Source organism: Chiloscyllium punctatum, chromosome 26 (assembly GCF_047496795.1).
Source record: "Chiloscyllium punctatum isolate Juve2018m chromosome 26, sChiPun1.3, whole genome shotgun sequence".
NCBI lineage: Eukaryota > Metazoa > Chordata > Chondrichthyes > Orectolobiformes > Hemiscylliidae > Chiloscyllium > Chiloscyllium punctatum.
The window spans coordinates 5,797,606-5,814,846 of NC_092764.1; the positions used below are offsets into that span (position 1 = coordinate 5,797,606).

At 46.7% G+C, this 17,241-nt stretch overlaps 1 protein-coding gene across 1 annotated transcript; it reads left to right on the forward strand.

Annotated features, from left to right (window-relative positions):
- The first annotated feature begins 975 nt into the window (after positions 1-975).
- Positions 976-9,586, forward strand: rrad (Ras-related associated with diabetes). The gene is made up of 5 exons (XM_072595814.1): positions 976-1,140; positions 2,129-2,478; positions 6,079-6,152; positions 7,814-8,018; positions 8,661-9,586. Exons 2-5 carry the CDS (start codon positions 2,139-2,141, stop codon positions 8,936-8,938), a joined length of 897 nt encoding a protein of 298 aa, XP_072451915.1. The 5' UTR covers positions 976-1,140; positions 2,129-2,138; the 3' UTR covers positions 8,939-9,586.
- The last annotated feature ends 7,655 nt before the right edge of the window (positions 9,587-17,241 follow it).

Here is a 17,241-nt window from a genome sequence, read left to right on the forward strand (position 1 = left end):
GGAAAGGGGTGGGGAGGGAAATATATCCCTGGTGGTGGGGTCTGTTTGGAGGTGGCGAAAATGTCGGCGGATGATTTGGTTTATGCGAAGGTTGGTAGGGTGGAAGGTGAGCACCAGGGGCGTTCTGTCCTTGTTACGGTTGGAGGGGTGGGGTCTGAGGGCGGAGGTGCGGGATGTGGACGAGATGCGTTGGAGGGCATCTTTAACCACGTGGGAAGGGAAATTGCGGTCTCTAAAGAAGGAGGCCATCTGGTGTGTGCTGTGGTGGAACTGGTCCTCCTGGGAGCAGATCCGGCGGAGGCGGAGGAATTGGGAATACGGGATGGCATTTTTGCAAGAGGTAGGGTGGGAAGAGTTGTAATCCAGGTAGCTATGGGAGTCGGTGGGTTTGTAAAAAATGTCAGTGTCAAGTCGGTCGTCATTAATGGAGATGGAGAGGTCCAGGAAGGGGGGGGGGAGGTGTCAGAGGTGGTCCAGGTAAATTTAAGGTCAGGGTGGAATGTGTTGGTGAAGTTGATGAATTGTCTGCACAGTTGACTGTTCCTCAGGTATAACAAAATCCCAAGGTCACTCTGTCAAAAGTGGGCAGGGGAAGTTCTCCTGTCCCCAAGCAGCATCGCCACAAGTAACACATGATCACATCGTGGGATCTTGCTGTGCGCAGGTTGCCTGCTGCAGCTCCTGTATTACAGCGGCGCTGAGCACCTCCTGACTGCATCTGTGAACGGCGCTATATAAACGCAGTCGGAAAACAATTCCCAGGAGCTGAAGCTTGGATTGAGCTCTGCGGCTCGATTTGGGATATTTTTCTTCCAAAAGTGAGATTGAAGCGAGTTTTGGATGAAACAGCGACACGTGGGAAGTGGGGCTTGGGGAGGAGTGGGGTGGGGGGGGGTGGTGGTGAGTGGGAGGGGGTGCAGTTGTTGGGTATTTCTGAGCCATTCTTGGGCCATGTCTCAGTCAGAGTCAGCTGTTCACCGCTTCATGGAAACTATTCCGGGCGCTGACAGTCATCAAGTTTCACTGATGTCAGGGGCTGACTTCACCGGCTGGCGATTATAAATAGGAGCTGGGGGCCGGGCAGGAGCTCTCCAAACCGCCAGTGAGACAGAGAGTGAGGACATTACCGCCCAGCTTCAGGTAGGAACCTCTGCAGGGACTGCTCTTCCCTGGCTGTCTGGGACAGAGCTGCACGGTGGGAGGGAGGGGGACTCGGGGGGCTTGTCCTGATGCCGGCTGCAAAGTTATTGGGATCGTTCTGTGCATCTTCTCCAGAATGGCCTCAGCGGAATGAGTGCTGGGCAGGAAGAGTGTACAATTCATTCCAGTTATTTTTAAAGGTGGGACAGATTCTCAGCTCAGCAGAAATAGCCGTGAAGATGACTTGTGGTAATAAAAACATTGCCCGTTTAACGCAAGTGTTGAATGAACTTGCCAAAGTTATCACGAATTCCAGAAATATTTACCACCCACTCACAGCAGGTGCTGGTTTCCAGACTGTGAACAGAAAGCTGATCTTAACAAGGGTCGCTCATTCACTGAGAGAAGGGTCTGTGCCTCGAGCACAAGCCAGTCTCAGTGTGAGTTCCCCCAGACAGCATTCCCTCAACACTGACCCTTGGTGCAATGTGGCATTCCCTGTAGCTCTGGATACTGCTATCAGCACCAGTTTAATGAGGATGGTGTCCTGATTGACATAATCCCAGATAATTGTCCCTCTCCTGTTTCTGAGCAGTTTCTCCTCTTACCACGTTCACCTGAGAAGGACTGAGTCCAATTCGAAAATTCCTAATGTTCAAGAAAGTGCTCATGTGCTAATTTGTAAAGGCTTCCTGGTGTCTGGGGAGAATGCAAGAAGGTGGCATTCAGAGAGCAGATCACCCATTCTCATAATGAGTGACGGGACAGGCTGGAAGGGCCGAATTGCCTGCTATTGCTCCCAGTTTGTCTGAGACAGCCCACACGTGGCTAATCCCCCCCACCCGGGTACATCACAGTCTCTCTCCTGCTCGGGACTCTCGTGTTAAAGTCAATTCTTTACTGGTAATATCGACTTGCTAAATAAAATATATTTACTGTCTCTGCTTCCCTCCCTATCCCCCCGCACCGCCCACCCACCCCCTTTCAGGGAGACAGCAATGACTCTAAACAAGACGGACAGGAGCCGGGCACTGGAACGGAGACGGGGCAGTACCCCTCTACATGCCCACCGCCGGAGTATGCCAGTGGATGAGCGAGAGCTGTGTGCCTCTCTGCAAGCAGGCACCTTGTCTAACCTGGTCCGCTGTACCTCCTACAACCCGGGCCAGGCATCCCAGGCGTCCCACTCCTCTGAATCCCTCAGCTCCAGCGGCAGCGACTCCGACAGCAGCCTGTACAAGGTGGTGCTGCTGGGCGAACACCGAGTGGGCAAGAGCAGCCTGGCAAGGATATTCGGGGGGCTGGAGGAAAGCGAGCCCCAGGAGACCGAAGGAAGAGGTGAGTGTGTCAGTGTGTGTATGAGCGTGTGTCAGTGAGTGTGTGTGTGTGTGTGTCAGCATGGGTATGAGCGTGTGAGTAAGTTTGTGTGTGTGTGAGAGAGACTGAGCGTGTGAGTAAGTTTGTGTGTGTGAGTGTGGGGAGCTGCTCTAAAAGGAGATAGAGAGAGAGAGAGAGCAGGGATTAGCAGCTGTAGAGAGAGGGGGACCCACACAGACAGAGAATGTCAAAGACCTGGGAATATTGGACCAAGAGAAACAGGCAACAAGCAGAGTGAGAATTGGATTGGAAAAAGTGTGAGAGAGGTTGGTATGGACAACATAAAGGGAGGAGAGAGAGAGAGATACTGGGATGGAGAAGTGTGCTTGAAACAGTGTACACACAGATGTTCTCGATGTACAGAGTTCGAAACATTTGTGTTTAATCAAAGTGTCAGCTGTGACTGAGAGACTAACCCTCACAGCACTGAGCTGGGAACAGCTGAATTCAATAAAGGAAACGATCCTGAGGAACTGCAGATGCTGAAAATCTGAAACAAAAAGTCAGAAAGTGTTGGAGAAATTCAGCAGGTCTGGCAGCATCTGTGGAGAGAGAAGCAGAAGGACCCTTCTTCACTGTGGGGTGGCACGGTGACTCACACTGCTGCCTCATAGCACCAGGGTCCCAGGTTTGATTCCCGCCTTGGGCGACTGTTTGTTTGTGTGGAGTTTGCCCGTTCTCCCCGTGTCTGCATGGGTTTCCTCCTGGTGCTCCAGTTTCCTTCCACAGTCACTAAATTGTGCAGGTCAGGTGGCCGTGCTAAATTGCCCATTGTGTTAGGTGCATTAGTCAGAGGGAAATGGATCTGGGTGGGTTCATCTTCAGATCGTTGGTGTGGACTTGTTGGGCCAAAGGGCCTGTTTCCACACTTTAGGGAATCTAATCAGAACTTGACTTGTCACATTAACTCTGCCTTCTCTCTACAGATACTGCCAGATCTGATGAGTTTCTCCAGCAATTTCTGTTACTGTTTCTGAATTTAATTATGCCCTAAATCTCAATCTAAGCTGATATTTACATTACAACACTGAGGGAGTGCCGCACTGTGTGAGGGTCAGTGCTGAGGGAGCACCGCACTGTGTGAGGGTCAGTGCTGAGTGAATGCCGCACTGTCAGAGCATCAGTGCTGAGGGAGTGCTGCACTGTCGGAGGGTCAGTGCTGAGGGAATGCTGCACTGTCAGAGCATCAGTACTGAGGGAGCACAGGACTGTCGGAGAGTCAGTACTGAGGGAGCACCGCATTGTTGGAGGGTCAGTACTGAGGGAGCGCCGCATTGTCGGAGGGTCAGTGCTGAGGGAGCACCGCACTGTCGGAGGGTCAGTACTGAGGGAGCGCCGCATTGTTGGAGGGTCAGTGCTGAGGGAGCACCGCACTGTCGGAGGGTCAGTACTGAGGGAGCGCCGCATTGTTGGAGGGTCAGTGCTGCCGGAGCAGTGCACTGTGTGAAGGTCAGTGTAAGTGAATGCCGCACTGTCAGAGCGTCAGTACTGAGGGAGCACTGCACTGTCGGAGGGTCAGTACTGAGGGAGTGCTGCACTGTCGGAGGGTCAATGCTGAGGGAGTGCCGCACTGTCAGAGGGTCAGTGCTGAGGGAATACCGCACTGTCGGAGGGTCAGTGCTGAGGGAGCACAGGACTGTCGGAGGGTCAGTGCTGAGGGAGCGCCGCAGTGTCGGAGGTCAATACTGAGGGGAGTGTGCCGCTTTCAAGAGGATGTTATTTCTCTTCAAATAATCATTCAATATGCAATGAATGGGGAAAGGCAGGAGAGTGGCACTGAGACTGATTTGGAGAGCCAGTACAGATACAATGGGCCAAATAGCCTCCTTGTGCCCCAGAATAATTCTAGGATTCTGTGAATTGTGAAATGGTCAGTGTTTCCAGTGAGATGTTAAGCTCTTGGTGGTCGCATAATATCCCATGACATTATTTTGTACTGGAATAGGGAGATTTTATCCAATGTCCCATTCAATAGTCAATGCTGTGAGCATTTACCTCCTCATTGTTGGGGCAATCCTGCTGAGTGAACATTAGCTGTGGTGTTTCCCACACTGCAACAGTAACCATGCTTCAGGAAGTATTCCATTGGCTGCAGTGTGCTATGTGTGTCTTGAGGTAGTAGCAGTTGCTGTGTAAATACAAGTCCTCTATTCTATCTTTATCCTCTCCTGTTTTTATGCAATGCTGGACTCTGCTCCTTGTTTCATTCTCTGGCTTTCCCAGTATTACCAACGTAATTGTACTGTAATCATTGCTGCTTTTAGAATCTGGCCCCAGGAGCCCAGGGAATCCAAGTACTTTATTGATTTTGTTAAAATTGGCCATGTAAGATCCACTCACTGACTCCAGACTCAGCAAATCTCAAGATATTAATAGATTCACCTTCCAAGATTGTCATTGGATAAACCTGAGTCATCTCAGCCTGTACTAAGTAATGGAAACTTAACCACAATGTTCTCAGTTGCACCGAAGAATGGTTAGAGTGGAAAGTCACTCATCAGACTGACAGCCAGACTCTACATTAATACTGGGCACAGTAATACTGCCAGCAGCTCCATCCCACTGCTTCAATCACACAAGGGGCACGTTGACCAGTGTCTCTTACCCAGATCAGACCAATAGTGTAGGTCACTATTTACAAATTCAGGATACCTAACAGAGACAGTAAACTGACAATTTCCATGGCAGCCTGGAATCTTCTCAGACACCACCCTGCATGGTCAAGGGAGACTGAGAAACTGTTACAAGTTTTCCAGAAGCAGTAGTGAATTGTATGAATGACCTCCCTCATTCTAATCTCCCTTGGGATCTGGGTGCTACTGATGTGAAACTAATTGAACATTCACATTCCCAACAGGAAATGTCTTTATTAACTCCAGAAAACCTGGTCAAATTGGCTCCTTGTTGAAACCAGAGTTCATTTGGTTCATTCCTCTTTACCCAGGGATCTTGACAATTTGAAGTATCCCGTCAGAAATTGTGAAACACCCAGACCTAAGTGCAGTCTCTCAGGCCACTTAATAACTTGGTTATGTGTTGTGGCTTTGAGGGGTGAGACCAAATGACTTACCTTCAAAGTACTCAAGAGAATTTCTTGGAGTAAGAAAAGACCGATTGTTTACTGCAACAAGTAAACAAGTTGAGGAATAACAGCAGAACCCAGCAGGTACTGGGAATCTGAAACATGCTGGAGGGGCTCAGCAAATCTGGCAGTGTCTGTGGAGAGAGAAACCGTTTTAAGTCTGCCATGACTCCTTTGGTAATAGTTTGTGGTTACAATTTTTAATATAATTGACCCAAGAACCAGGAACGAGATCAGTTTTTTTTAACTCAATGATTTGTGATCTGGGACACACTGCCTGAAAAGACAGTGAAATCATATGCAATGGAAACTTTCAGAAAAGGAGTTGGATAAATACTTGAAAAGGAGAAGTTTGCAGTGCTGTGGGGCAAGTGGAATAGCTCTGTCAAAGAAGCAGCAAAGAATGCATCTGTTGTTGTATTAGACGTGAAGATTCCACAAAACAAGACTCACTGTAAATCCAATCTCTGCCCTTTTAGGAGACACGTTCGACAGATCGATGGTGGTGGATGGTGAAGAAGCAAACCTTTTGTTGTTTGATATCTCGGAGCAGGTTAGTCTTTGCTATGAATGCTGCTAGTCTAAGTGCAAATGTGTTATTTACTGTTTTGTCCCGTTGTCATTTGCCTATTTGGACATTGTCTTCTTCAGTACTGATAGCACCGTGGTATTTCGCCCCAAGTGGCCACTCTGTGTGCCAGGGTTAATGTGGAACAGTGACACTCACTCACTCTCTCATGCACTCTCTTACGCACACACCCACACACGCACCCTCTCTCGCACACACACGACTCTCTCTCACACACACACACCCACCCTCTCTATCTCTCTCTCTCTCTCTCTCTCTTGCTGGAGTTCAAAAGTTTGAGAGGGGATTTCAAAGAAACCTATATAATGCTTTATTCACCCACCCCCTGAATTAGGCAGACCAAAGTTAATGTAAAAATATAGCGTTGCCCAAGTGGATACGTAAGTTTTAAAAGGAAGAAATTTCACCAGATTTTCTTGGCTTAACAAAAAGAGTAAGTTTATTTATTACAAAACACAAGAAGGAATAATAACGCAGCACACACACACACACAGATTAGAAACGAGCATTGAATCTAAAAAGAGAAATGTCAAAAAGATATGCAGACCAGTCCCTGAATTGTTTGTAAAGAGCAGATAAGAAAATGTAGTAGCTGTTATTGGATGGTGTTGATGATGTAGACACTGACTGTTGAGCAGTCAATCACAAGATTCTTGGCTATGCAGGTTGGCAGAAATTCTGTGATTCTGATTCCTTTTGAGATTGACTGACTGAATTTTAGTCTTTGATTTTGTTTTACGTACCAAGGCGTTTTAAAAGGTTGTTCTCCACACGGTGCTCCTCACAGCACTGTAAGAAATAGAATAGAATGCCCAGCCAATAACACACACAGATAAGGGCTGCAGTCAGATTCTCAGCCAGTTGTTTCATATTCCTGGACAAAAAAATACACATGTCAGAAAGAGGAGGTTCTCTGCTGTAAAGGGGATTGTGAGCCACTGCATTACCTCCTCGGGTTAAATATATCTCCCTGTTTGATTCCACGAGTTTCACGCAGAGTTTTGCCAGTCACAGAATTTGCAAACACAACTTCCCTTGTCCCAGTCCTGTTTTGAAAAAAATGTTTTCAAATTAAAAGTAAAAAATATCAGTAATTATTTCAAGGTTCCAATTCATCCATCATTCTAAGAACAAATACAAAGGAATGCAATATTGACGTACTGGCCAAAGATAGGCTATAGAGAGGGAGTACTGCACTGTCAGAGGGTCAGTGTTGAGGGAGTGCTGCACTGTCAGAGGGGGGTCAGTGCTGTGGGAGCGCCGCACTGTTGGAGGGTCAGTGCTGTGGGAGCGCCGCACTGTTGGAGGGTCAGTGCTGTGGGAGCGCCGCACTGTTGGAGGGTCAGTGCTGTGGGAGCGCCGCACTGTTGGAGGGTCAGTGCTGTGGGAGCGCCGCACTGTTGGAGGGTCAGTGCTGTGGGAGTGCTGCACTGTTGGAGGGTCAATGCTGAGGGAGTGCTGCACAGTCGGAGGGTCAGTGCTGAGGGAGTGCTGCACTGTGGGAGGGTGACTTTTGAGTTGAGACATTAAATTGAAGCCGTCTCTTTTCTGTCATGTAATCTTGGTCATTGTGTTTGTGGGAGTGCTGTCAGGAGAATGAAATGTACCTTTATTCATCATTTCAGGATGACACCAACTGGATCCGTGAGCACTGTATGAAGCTGGGAGATGCCTACATCATCGTGTATTCAGTGACAGACCGAGCCAGCTTTGAGAAGGCCTCAGAACTGAGGATCCAGCTGAGGAGGGCGAGACAGGCAGAGGACATCCCAATTATCCTGGTCGGGAACAAAAGTGACTTGGTTCGGTCCAGAGAGGTGTCTGTGGAAGGTACGCGGGAGTTGCACTCAATGCTTCCTAAGCTAGTATTTGAATTGGGAACAAGGCAGTTTGCATGTGAAAGAGTTCTGTAGGTGAAGACCCTCAGAGTGCTCTCAACAAAGACAAGTGCAAATGAATAATTAGCTATCTCTCTGTCTTTCTCCATTACTATCTCTCTTTCTTTCTGTGTCTCTGAATCAATATATCTGCGTCTCTTTCATTTCTCCATCACCACTGCTACATATCTCCCTGTCTCCTTTCTTTCTTTCCCTCTCTTTCCCTATTTCTGGCTGTCTATATCCCTGTGAAAGCAATGGTTCTGGGGTTATTGAGAGTTGTCCTTGATCCTGCTTTTGAATGAGATGGTGAGCTGAGATTCCATCTGCTTTCTCAGTAGAACATAAAGAATCGCCAGAGACTTAGCCAATATTTCTCCCTCAGCCACAGTCGCTGAAAGCAGATGAACTGGTCAATCTCTTGCTGCTGTTCCTGGGAGATGGCTTTTTGACAATTGTTTACCATGTCTGCAATGTTACTTTGAAAGTATTTCATCAGCTGCAAGGTGCTTTGGGAGATGCTGGAAGGTGCTATATAAATTCAAACCCTTCTTTCTTCTTGAAGGCTAACAGTGATTCTCTGGTTTGTCTACAGAGGGGCGATCCTGTGCTGTGGTTTTCAACTGCAAATTCATCGAGACCTCAGCTGCTCTCCACCACAACGTCCGGGATCTCTTTGAGGGTATCATCCGGCAGATTCGGCTGCGCAGGGACAGCAAGGAAGCCAACGAGAGGCGGCTGGCGAGTGCCAAGAGGCGGGAGAGTATCGGGCAGAGGGCCAAACGATTCCTCAGCCGCATTGCAGCCAGAAACAACAAGAAGATGGCCTTCAAACAGAAGTCCAAGTCCTGCCATGATCTGTCTGTCCTCTGAGTGAGATTGAGAAAACCCAATGGTCACCTTGGCTGCTGTGCAACCATGAGTAAATGTGTGTGTCCTTTGTGGGTTATTGAAAGATAGAAGTTACTGCTCAGAGAATGCACATTATCTGGAACTATATAGAAGGAATTTGAGATCCTGCTGGTGAACACTGTGTTGCATTTCTTGCATGTTGCCTGTGCTGCAGCTGAAGGCCTCCTGCCTAACATGGTGAGACTGACAACATGGATTGCCTCCGCAGACTGTGGAACCAAGTGGCAACCAATCTCTCCACCAAGAGGCCTCCTGCCTCCCTCACTCTTTTCACCTGTCTTCTGACACACCTTATCCTGCTCATACATCCAGCTCCTTCCCAATATCAACGGGGAACCATTCCAAGACTGACTGATAGAGAGAGAGAGAGAGCTGATGGAAGTGGTTGAGGAACGACAGCTGACCAGCTTCGGGAAGAATTGAAACCTTGTCATTGGAGAAACTGCATGGTTTTTATTTCAGAAGGAAGTGATTTCTTCTCTGAAGCTGCCCCTGTAATCCCCTTGTTAGAGGGTCTGCCTCAGTACTCCATCTGTTACCACCAGCTCTTGGGGTGGTGCCCAGAACTGTTTGTTAATCAGTTGGTTTGGGCATATGTCTGTGACGGGTTTGGGGGTGGGTGGGTGGGAGGAGGTGATCAAAGTGAGTCTGCCTCGCCTATGGATAGGGACACTCCCCTCTCCATTTATAGCAGAAATCAGCTGGAACATTGGCTACTATGGGCAATCTGTGTTCCATTTAATTAATAAAGCTTTCTCACTGTACATAGAATCAGACAATGATCACTGAATCAGACTTTGAATTCAATGGTGGACTTATTAAGAATTGGTCGCTGGGTGTCTAATATGGCTCTGAGATTGTGACAGTCTGCCCTCTGCCATTTGGCCAATCCTAACTGTCCTGGCTCTTTGAGACATTTATCCAATTAGACCCACTCACCACGTCTTTCCCCACAGCCCTTAAGGACTCACAAGTATTGGGAAAGAATTACTGGTCCACATGAATCCAGGTTAGTCAGAGCTGCCTGTGTTAACAAATTGACTGGCTATTTGACAGCTGCAGTTTCAGATTCTGGTACACTTGGGATTGTTGATGTTGGAGGTGGTTCATTGTAAATCAGTCACCATCAATAACTCAGTCAATAATGGGGTGAGGAGAAGTTTTGCTTTATTTAACAGAAGCAGTTAAGTCTCTTTTGTGATATATAAAGCAGAACGATGGTGCAATCAGCACCAAGATTTTGAAAAGCACCAGGAATTGTAGAGGTGAGAGGGTTTTGTTGAGCTGACTGTTAAACAGAGTGAAAGGGAATGAAAGCGAGTTTAGGTATGTTTGGGGATGTGTGACGTGCGCGGGCTCGTACAGAAACATCACATGGAATAGTCAGCTGTATCACAAGTTCAGAGGCAGCTGCTGTGAAACTAAAATTAAAAAAGCAATAATCCATCATCACTGTGGTTCCATGCTCATTGTATCAGATTCCTTTGCACTTCTGTTTAATATTATTCAAATCATTTCTTAACTGTTTACATATCGATTTTTGTATTTAAAATAAAATTTATTCAGCCTTGCAACAGTGTGTTGGTATCTTTCTGCAGTGGTGAGCACTTTGCTGGGACAGTCTTTACTCTATATATTATAAAACTGATCACAATAGCCGTATCTTGACTGATCTTAACCAGCTCCCTCACACTGTCACTCAGTAACCCCTCTTCCCCCCCGAGCCCTGTGTTACTGACTGTACCTCTCCTGGTGTTAATCCAGCTCCCTCACACTGTCACTCAGTAACCCCTCTCCCCCCGAGCCCTGTGTTACTGACTGTACCTCTCCTGGTGTTAATCCAGCTCCCTCACACTGTAGGAGAGTAAAATGATGTGTCTATCATGCCTGTTAGACCTAGGACATGCTTTACTGGAACAATTATAAACATAAACTTTAAACAGCAATAAAATATAATGCAATTCCATTTCTTTCATGGACTTGCAGAATATTTTAATCCATATTTCCGAAGTACCAACCAACCCAGTGCACCTTCCCTGTGTTCTTAGATTAGATTAGATTACTTACAGTGTGGAAACAGGCCCTTCTGCCCAACAAGTCCACACCGCCCCGCCGAAGCGTAACCCACCCATACCCCTACATTTACCCCTTACCTAACACTACGGGCAATTTAGCATGGCCAATTCACCTGGCCTGCACATCTTTGGACTGTGGGAGGAAACCGGAGCACCCGGAGGAAACCCACACAGACACGGGGAGAACGTGCAAACTCCACACAGTCAGTCGCCTGAGGCGGGAACTGAACCCGGGTCTCAGGCGCTGTGAGGCAGCAGTGCTAACCTCTGTGCCACCGTGCTGCCCAGAAGCCTGCACCTGCCTTATGAGTCATGATCCCAATCCCTTCTGAATGTCTTAATTCTTCTGGATCCTTTCCCCAAAGGGAACAATTTCTCTCTTTCTACTTTGTCCAGACCCCTCCCGGTTTTCATGGAACCCCTACAGTGTGGAAACAGGCCATTCGGCCCAACAAGTGTACACCGACCCTCCAAATAGTAACCCATGCACCTAGCCCACACATTCCTGGACACTATGGGCAATTTAGCATAGCCAATCCACCTAACCTGCACATTTTTGGACAGTGGAAAGAAATCAGAGCACCCAGAGGAAACCCACGCAGACACTGCCTGACCTGCTGTGCTTTTCCAGCACCACACTCTTGACTCTCCTTTGCCAACCTGCACTGCCCCATTTAGTGACCTGAACATGTATAGACAGCTCTCTGTCTCTGCCCCATGTAACAGATGTGCCTTTTCTCATGTTGATGTGTCCTTCCTCCCAAAATGAAGCATCTCCCACTTCCCCGCAGCCACATTTCTGCCCAGTTCCATCTGCTGAAGTTCAACACTATCCTCTACACAGTTCACAACGCCTCCCAGTGTCATATCATCCACAAATATTGAAATTGTCCCCTATAAACCGATGTTGATATCATCACTATATATCAGGGACAGTGAAGGTTCTAAAGCCAAGCTCTGGGGAACTCTGGGGAATTTAAACTGAGAAAAGCATCCATTAGCCTTTCCTGTTTTCTGTCATACAGCCAACGTTTATTTCCACATCCGTGCTGCTCCTTTTATCATAGAATCCCTACGGTGTGGAAACAGGCCATTCAGCCCCTCTGAAGAGCATCCCACCCAATCCCTGCATATGATCCACCTAGACTGCACATTATGAGTAATTTAGCATAGCCAATCCACCCTAAACTACACATCTTTGGACTGTGGGAGGAAACCAGAGCACCCGGAGGAAACCCACACAAGTCACAGGGAGAACGTGCAAACTCCACACAGAGGGTGGAATTGAACCCGGGTCCCTGACGCTGTGAGGCAGCAGTGCTAACCACCGAGCCATCATTCCACTTGTCGGCTCTCACTTTGCTCAAAGCTCTCTGTTATGTGGAACTGTAACAAATGTCTTTTGGAAGCCCACATACACTACACCAGAGCAGATTTGAGCAGAAGAAAGTGAAATTTTGATGTACAGAGAGGGTTTAACCTGGGATCACCTGCTCCCGGGATGGTCAGTTTTGTTCTGCTTCCAACCTTCCACTTGACCAAGAATTTGATACAAATCATTATCAGGGCAAGGGCAGCCTGTGGCCGAAATCAGATGAAATCGGGAAATCTTTCTGATTCGCATCTATAGCAAATCCTTACTTAATGCTGTGTTCCTGAAAATCACAACTTTACCTGAAATATCTTCAAGTGAAACTTTGTTTCTCATAGAAACCATTGGTAAAATTGAGTAATGCTGAAAAAGGTCATATTTTATTGAAGCCTTTTGTTTTGTACTCATCAGGACACTTTGCAAGAATACCAATTCAAGGGGAAAATCAGCTGTGTGACAAGAGTGTGCTGATTGGGTGGATAATGAAAACTTCCAGGAGAGGTAGAATAGAATATGAAGCAATCCAACAAAAATATAAAAGTTTTTGCAAACAACAATTGGACAGTAAAATCTTCTATAGGTATGTAAAAAGGAAACATTTGGCTACAGCAAATATAGGTGCAATAAAGGCAAAGTCAGCAGAATTTATAATTCTCTAATTTATTGAAAATGTAGGAGTAGGAAATCGGGGAACTATACCCCTATTAGTCTTACATCAGTCGTAGGTAAGTGTCAGGATTCATTATAAAGGATGGGATTAGTAGACCCCTTGTACATCATGATCTACTTGGGCATAGTCAGCATGGATTTATCAAGGGGAAATCATGTTTGGTGGACTTATTAGAGTTTTTTGAAGATGTTACTAACAAAATTGTAAAAGAAAAGAAAATAGATGAGGTATATTGAGATTATCAGAGACTTCTGATAAAGTGTGCCTGCAGGAAGTGAGTTAGAAAGATTGAGGCACGTGGATAGGAGGGAATATACTGGTATGGATTACTGATTGGCTAACAGACAGAAACAGACAGCAGGAATAAATGGGTCATTCTCAAGTTGGCAGATGTGACGAGTGGGGTACCACAAAGATCAGTACTTAGGCAACAGCTGTTCACAATATTTATCAATGATTGGAGGTGGAGACAAGCTGTAATATTTCTAAGTTTGCAGATGCTACAAACCTCAGTGGGAATGGGTGTTGTCAGGAAGGTGTAAAGAGGCTTCAGGAGAATCTGGCCAAGCTTAATGAGTGGGTGAGAACATGGCAGGTGGAATATAATGTGAGGTTATCTACCTTGGTCAGTGAAGCTGATGTGCAGAGTATTTTTGAAGTAGTGAGAGGCTGAAAAGTGTAGATGTACAAAGGGAACAAACAAAATCTGAAATTGATGAAAAAATTCAGCAGGTTGGGCAGCATCTGTGAAGAGAGAAACAGAATTAATGTTTCGAGTCCAGTTTAACTCTTCTTCAGAAGAGGAGTACCTAAACCCGAAACATTAGCTCTGTTTCTCTATCGACAGATGCTGCCCGACCTGCTGAGTTTCTCCAGCAATTTCTGATTTTGACAGTTTCACATCTCCAGGATCTACACTTTTGCCTTTTCTTTGTACAGAGGGGTCTGGGTCTCCTTGTCAGTAAAAGACTGGAGGCTAACACGCAGATGCAGCAAGTTATTAGGATGGTTTATGGTATGTTAGCCAAAATTGCAGGAGGGTTTGAGTCCAGAAGGAGTGAAGTCTTGTTCCAATTATACAGGAGCTTGGTTAGACTGCACCTGGACTACTGTGTGCAGCTTTGGTGGTCTTCTTTCAGGAAGGGCGTTATTGACATAGATGGAGTGCAACCAAGGGTTACCCAGGATGGTGGCACTGTCCAAGTTGAGATATCGATGACCCCTTTTTTTCTCTCTGCTATTTGTTAAAGTTAACTGTGCTTCAAATAAATTAATGATAAAATTTATTTTCTGTTTGTGACTAATTGTTTATATCCTGAGCAGTAGTCAGTGAGGAAAGCTCATCATTGTAGTGATTCATTGATGTTTTATACATTTTGTGCCAGGCTGTAGAACAATGGACAATGATTAGCAGCACTTTCCTCCCAGGAGGTTTAGAGGGGATTTGAGGAATTGTTTTCATCCAGAATGTGGTGGGAGTCTGGAATGCGCTGCCTGGGAGGAAATCTCAACCTTTAAAAAGGTAATTGATGAACATGTGGAGCATCTAGGGACGTTGGACTAGTGTTGGGAGTGATGCATATTTTTGGTGATGCAGACTCAAAGGGCCTTTTCTGTCCTGTATGATTCGACAATCTGTCAGTACATCTGTATTGCTTCTCTCACTATCGTTATCCCTTTGTCTATTGGTCTGGCTTTCTGTTTCACGACATGGTTGAAGAGCTTCAGAGCAGAGAAAATGACCTGGGAGTTGCAGTGGGAGAGGGACTCCCTGAGATTCTTGTAGAGAGAGGAGGAAAACTTCTTCAAGGCAGGCATCCTTGCAAGAGGATTCGCAGTAGGGTTAAAATCAACGAGGTAAAAACAATAACTGCAGATGCTGGAAACCAAATACTGGATTAGTGGTGCTGGAAGAGCACAGCAGTTCAGGCAGCATCCAACGAGCAGCGAAATCGACGTTTCGGGCAAAAGCCCGTTGGATGCTGCCTGAACTGCTGTGCTCTTCCAGCACCACTAATCCAGTATTTGGTTTCCAGCATCTGCAGTTATTGTTTTTACCTTTCTGTTTCACAGCCTGCTTTCCAACTTCCCTCCATGGCTGGTTACATACCTTTGACCCTCTTTCTTTTTCAAAGTTAATTTATGGATCACACTCGTCAAGCGCTGTCTTAATTTCGAGGGCAGTTACTCTCACCTCACCACGTAATACCTGTGCCACACAAACACCAGGCTATGACCATCTCCAACGAGAGACCACCTAACCACCAGCCCATGACATTCAGTGGTGTTGCCATCACTGAATTCCTCACTGTCAACATTCTGGGGTTTACTATTGACCAGAAATTCAACTGGACATGCCACATAATCACAATGGCTACAAGAGCAGTCAGATGCTATGAATACTGTAGCAAATAACTCCCCTCCTGACTCCCTAAAGTCTGTCCACCATCTACAAGGCACAAGTCAGGAGTGTGATGGAATATTCCCCACTTGCCTGGATGGGGCAGCTCCAACAACACTCAAGAAGCTCAATACCATCCACGACAAAGCAGCCCGCTTGATTGGCACCACATCCACAAGCATTCACTCCCTCCACCACCGACGCTCAGTAACAGCAGTGTGAACCATCTACAAGATACACTGCAGAAACTCACCAAAGAGCTTCAGACAGCACCTTCCAAATCCTTGGCCACTGCCATCAGAAGGACAAGGGCAGCAGTGTCTGTCATGCAACTTCCCCTCCAAGCCACTCACCATCCTGACTTGGAAATATGTCGCCGTTCCTTCAGTGTCACTGGGTCAAAATCCTGCAATTCCCTCTCTAAGGGCATTATGGGTCAAGTTTGGGAAAGCAAATCTTAGCAGGACTTATACAACTTAATGGTAAGGTCCTAGGAAATGTTGCTGAACAAAGAGACCTTGGAGTGCAGGTTCATAGCTCCTTGAAAGTGGAGTTGCAGGTAGATAGGAGAGTGAAGAAGGCGTTTGGTATGCTTTCCTTTATTGGTCAGAGTATTGAGTACAGGAGTTGGGAGGTCATGTTGCGGCTGTACAGGACATTGGTTAGGCCACTTTTGGAATATTGCTTGCAATTCCGGTCTCCTTCCTATCGCAAAGATGTTGTGAAACTTGAAAGGGTTCAGAAAAGATTTACAAGGATGTTGCCAGGGTCGGAGGATCTGAGCTATGGGGAGAGGCTGAACAGGCTGGGGCTGTTTTCCCTGGAGCGTTGGAGGCTGAGGGGAGGACCTTATAGAGATTTATAAAATCATGAGGGGCATGGATAGGATAAATAGACAAAGTATTTTCCCTGGGGTGGGTGAAGTCCAGAACTAGAGGGCGTAGGTTTAGTGTGAGAAGGGAAAGATATAAAAAAGACTGAGGGGCAACTTTTTTCACCCAGAGAAAGTGGTGGAGGCTGGTACAATTGCAATATTTAAGAGGCATTTGGATGGGTATATGAATAGGAAGGGTTTGGAGCGATATGGGCTGGGTGCTGGCAGGTGGGACTAGATTGGGTTGGGATATCTGGTCGGCATGGATAGGTTGGACCGAAGGGTCTGTTTCCGTGCTGTACATCTCTATGAGTCTATGACTCTCAGTCACAGTTTGTGGACTGTAGCGGTTCCAGAAGGCAGCTCACCCCCACCTTCTCGAGGGACAACTAGGGACAGGCAATGAATGCTGGCCCAGTCAGTGACACCCATGTCTCACGAGTGAATAAATAAAGAAAGACTCTGGAATTCAGCTCTTTTTGTCCATGTTTGAACCAATGTTGTAATGAGGTCAGGGGCTAAGTGGCCCTGGCAGAACCCAAACTGAGCAGGTTATTGCTAAGTAAGTGCTGCTTGTGGTGCCAAGGCATACAAGACTATGGAATAAGTGCTGGAAATTGGGACTAGAACAGTTAGGCAGTTTCTTTGACCAGCATAGAGTTGATGGGCCAAAGGGCCTTTTTCCATGCTGTAGATCTCTCTGGGTCTATGACCTTGCATCATGTTTCGGATCTCTGGATTGGACTGGAGGGGCAGTGATTGGCCAGGCTAATGCTCTTCTACTGCTTTTGTCACCTTTCTGTGAAAGAAGTGGCTGTGGGCTGTGACTGGTTTAAGATTGGTTCGTGTGAAACAGGAAGTCAATGATTAAC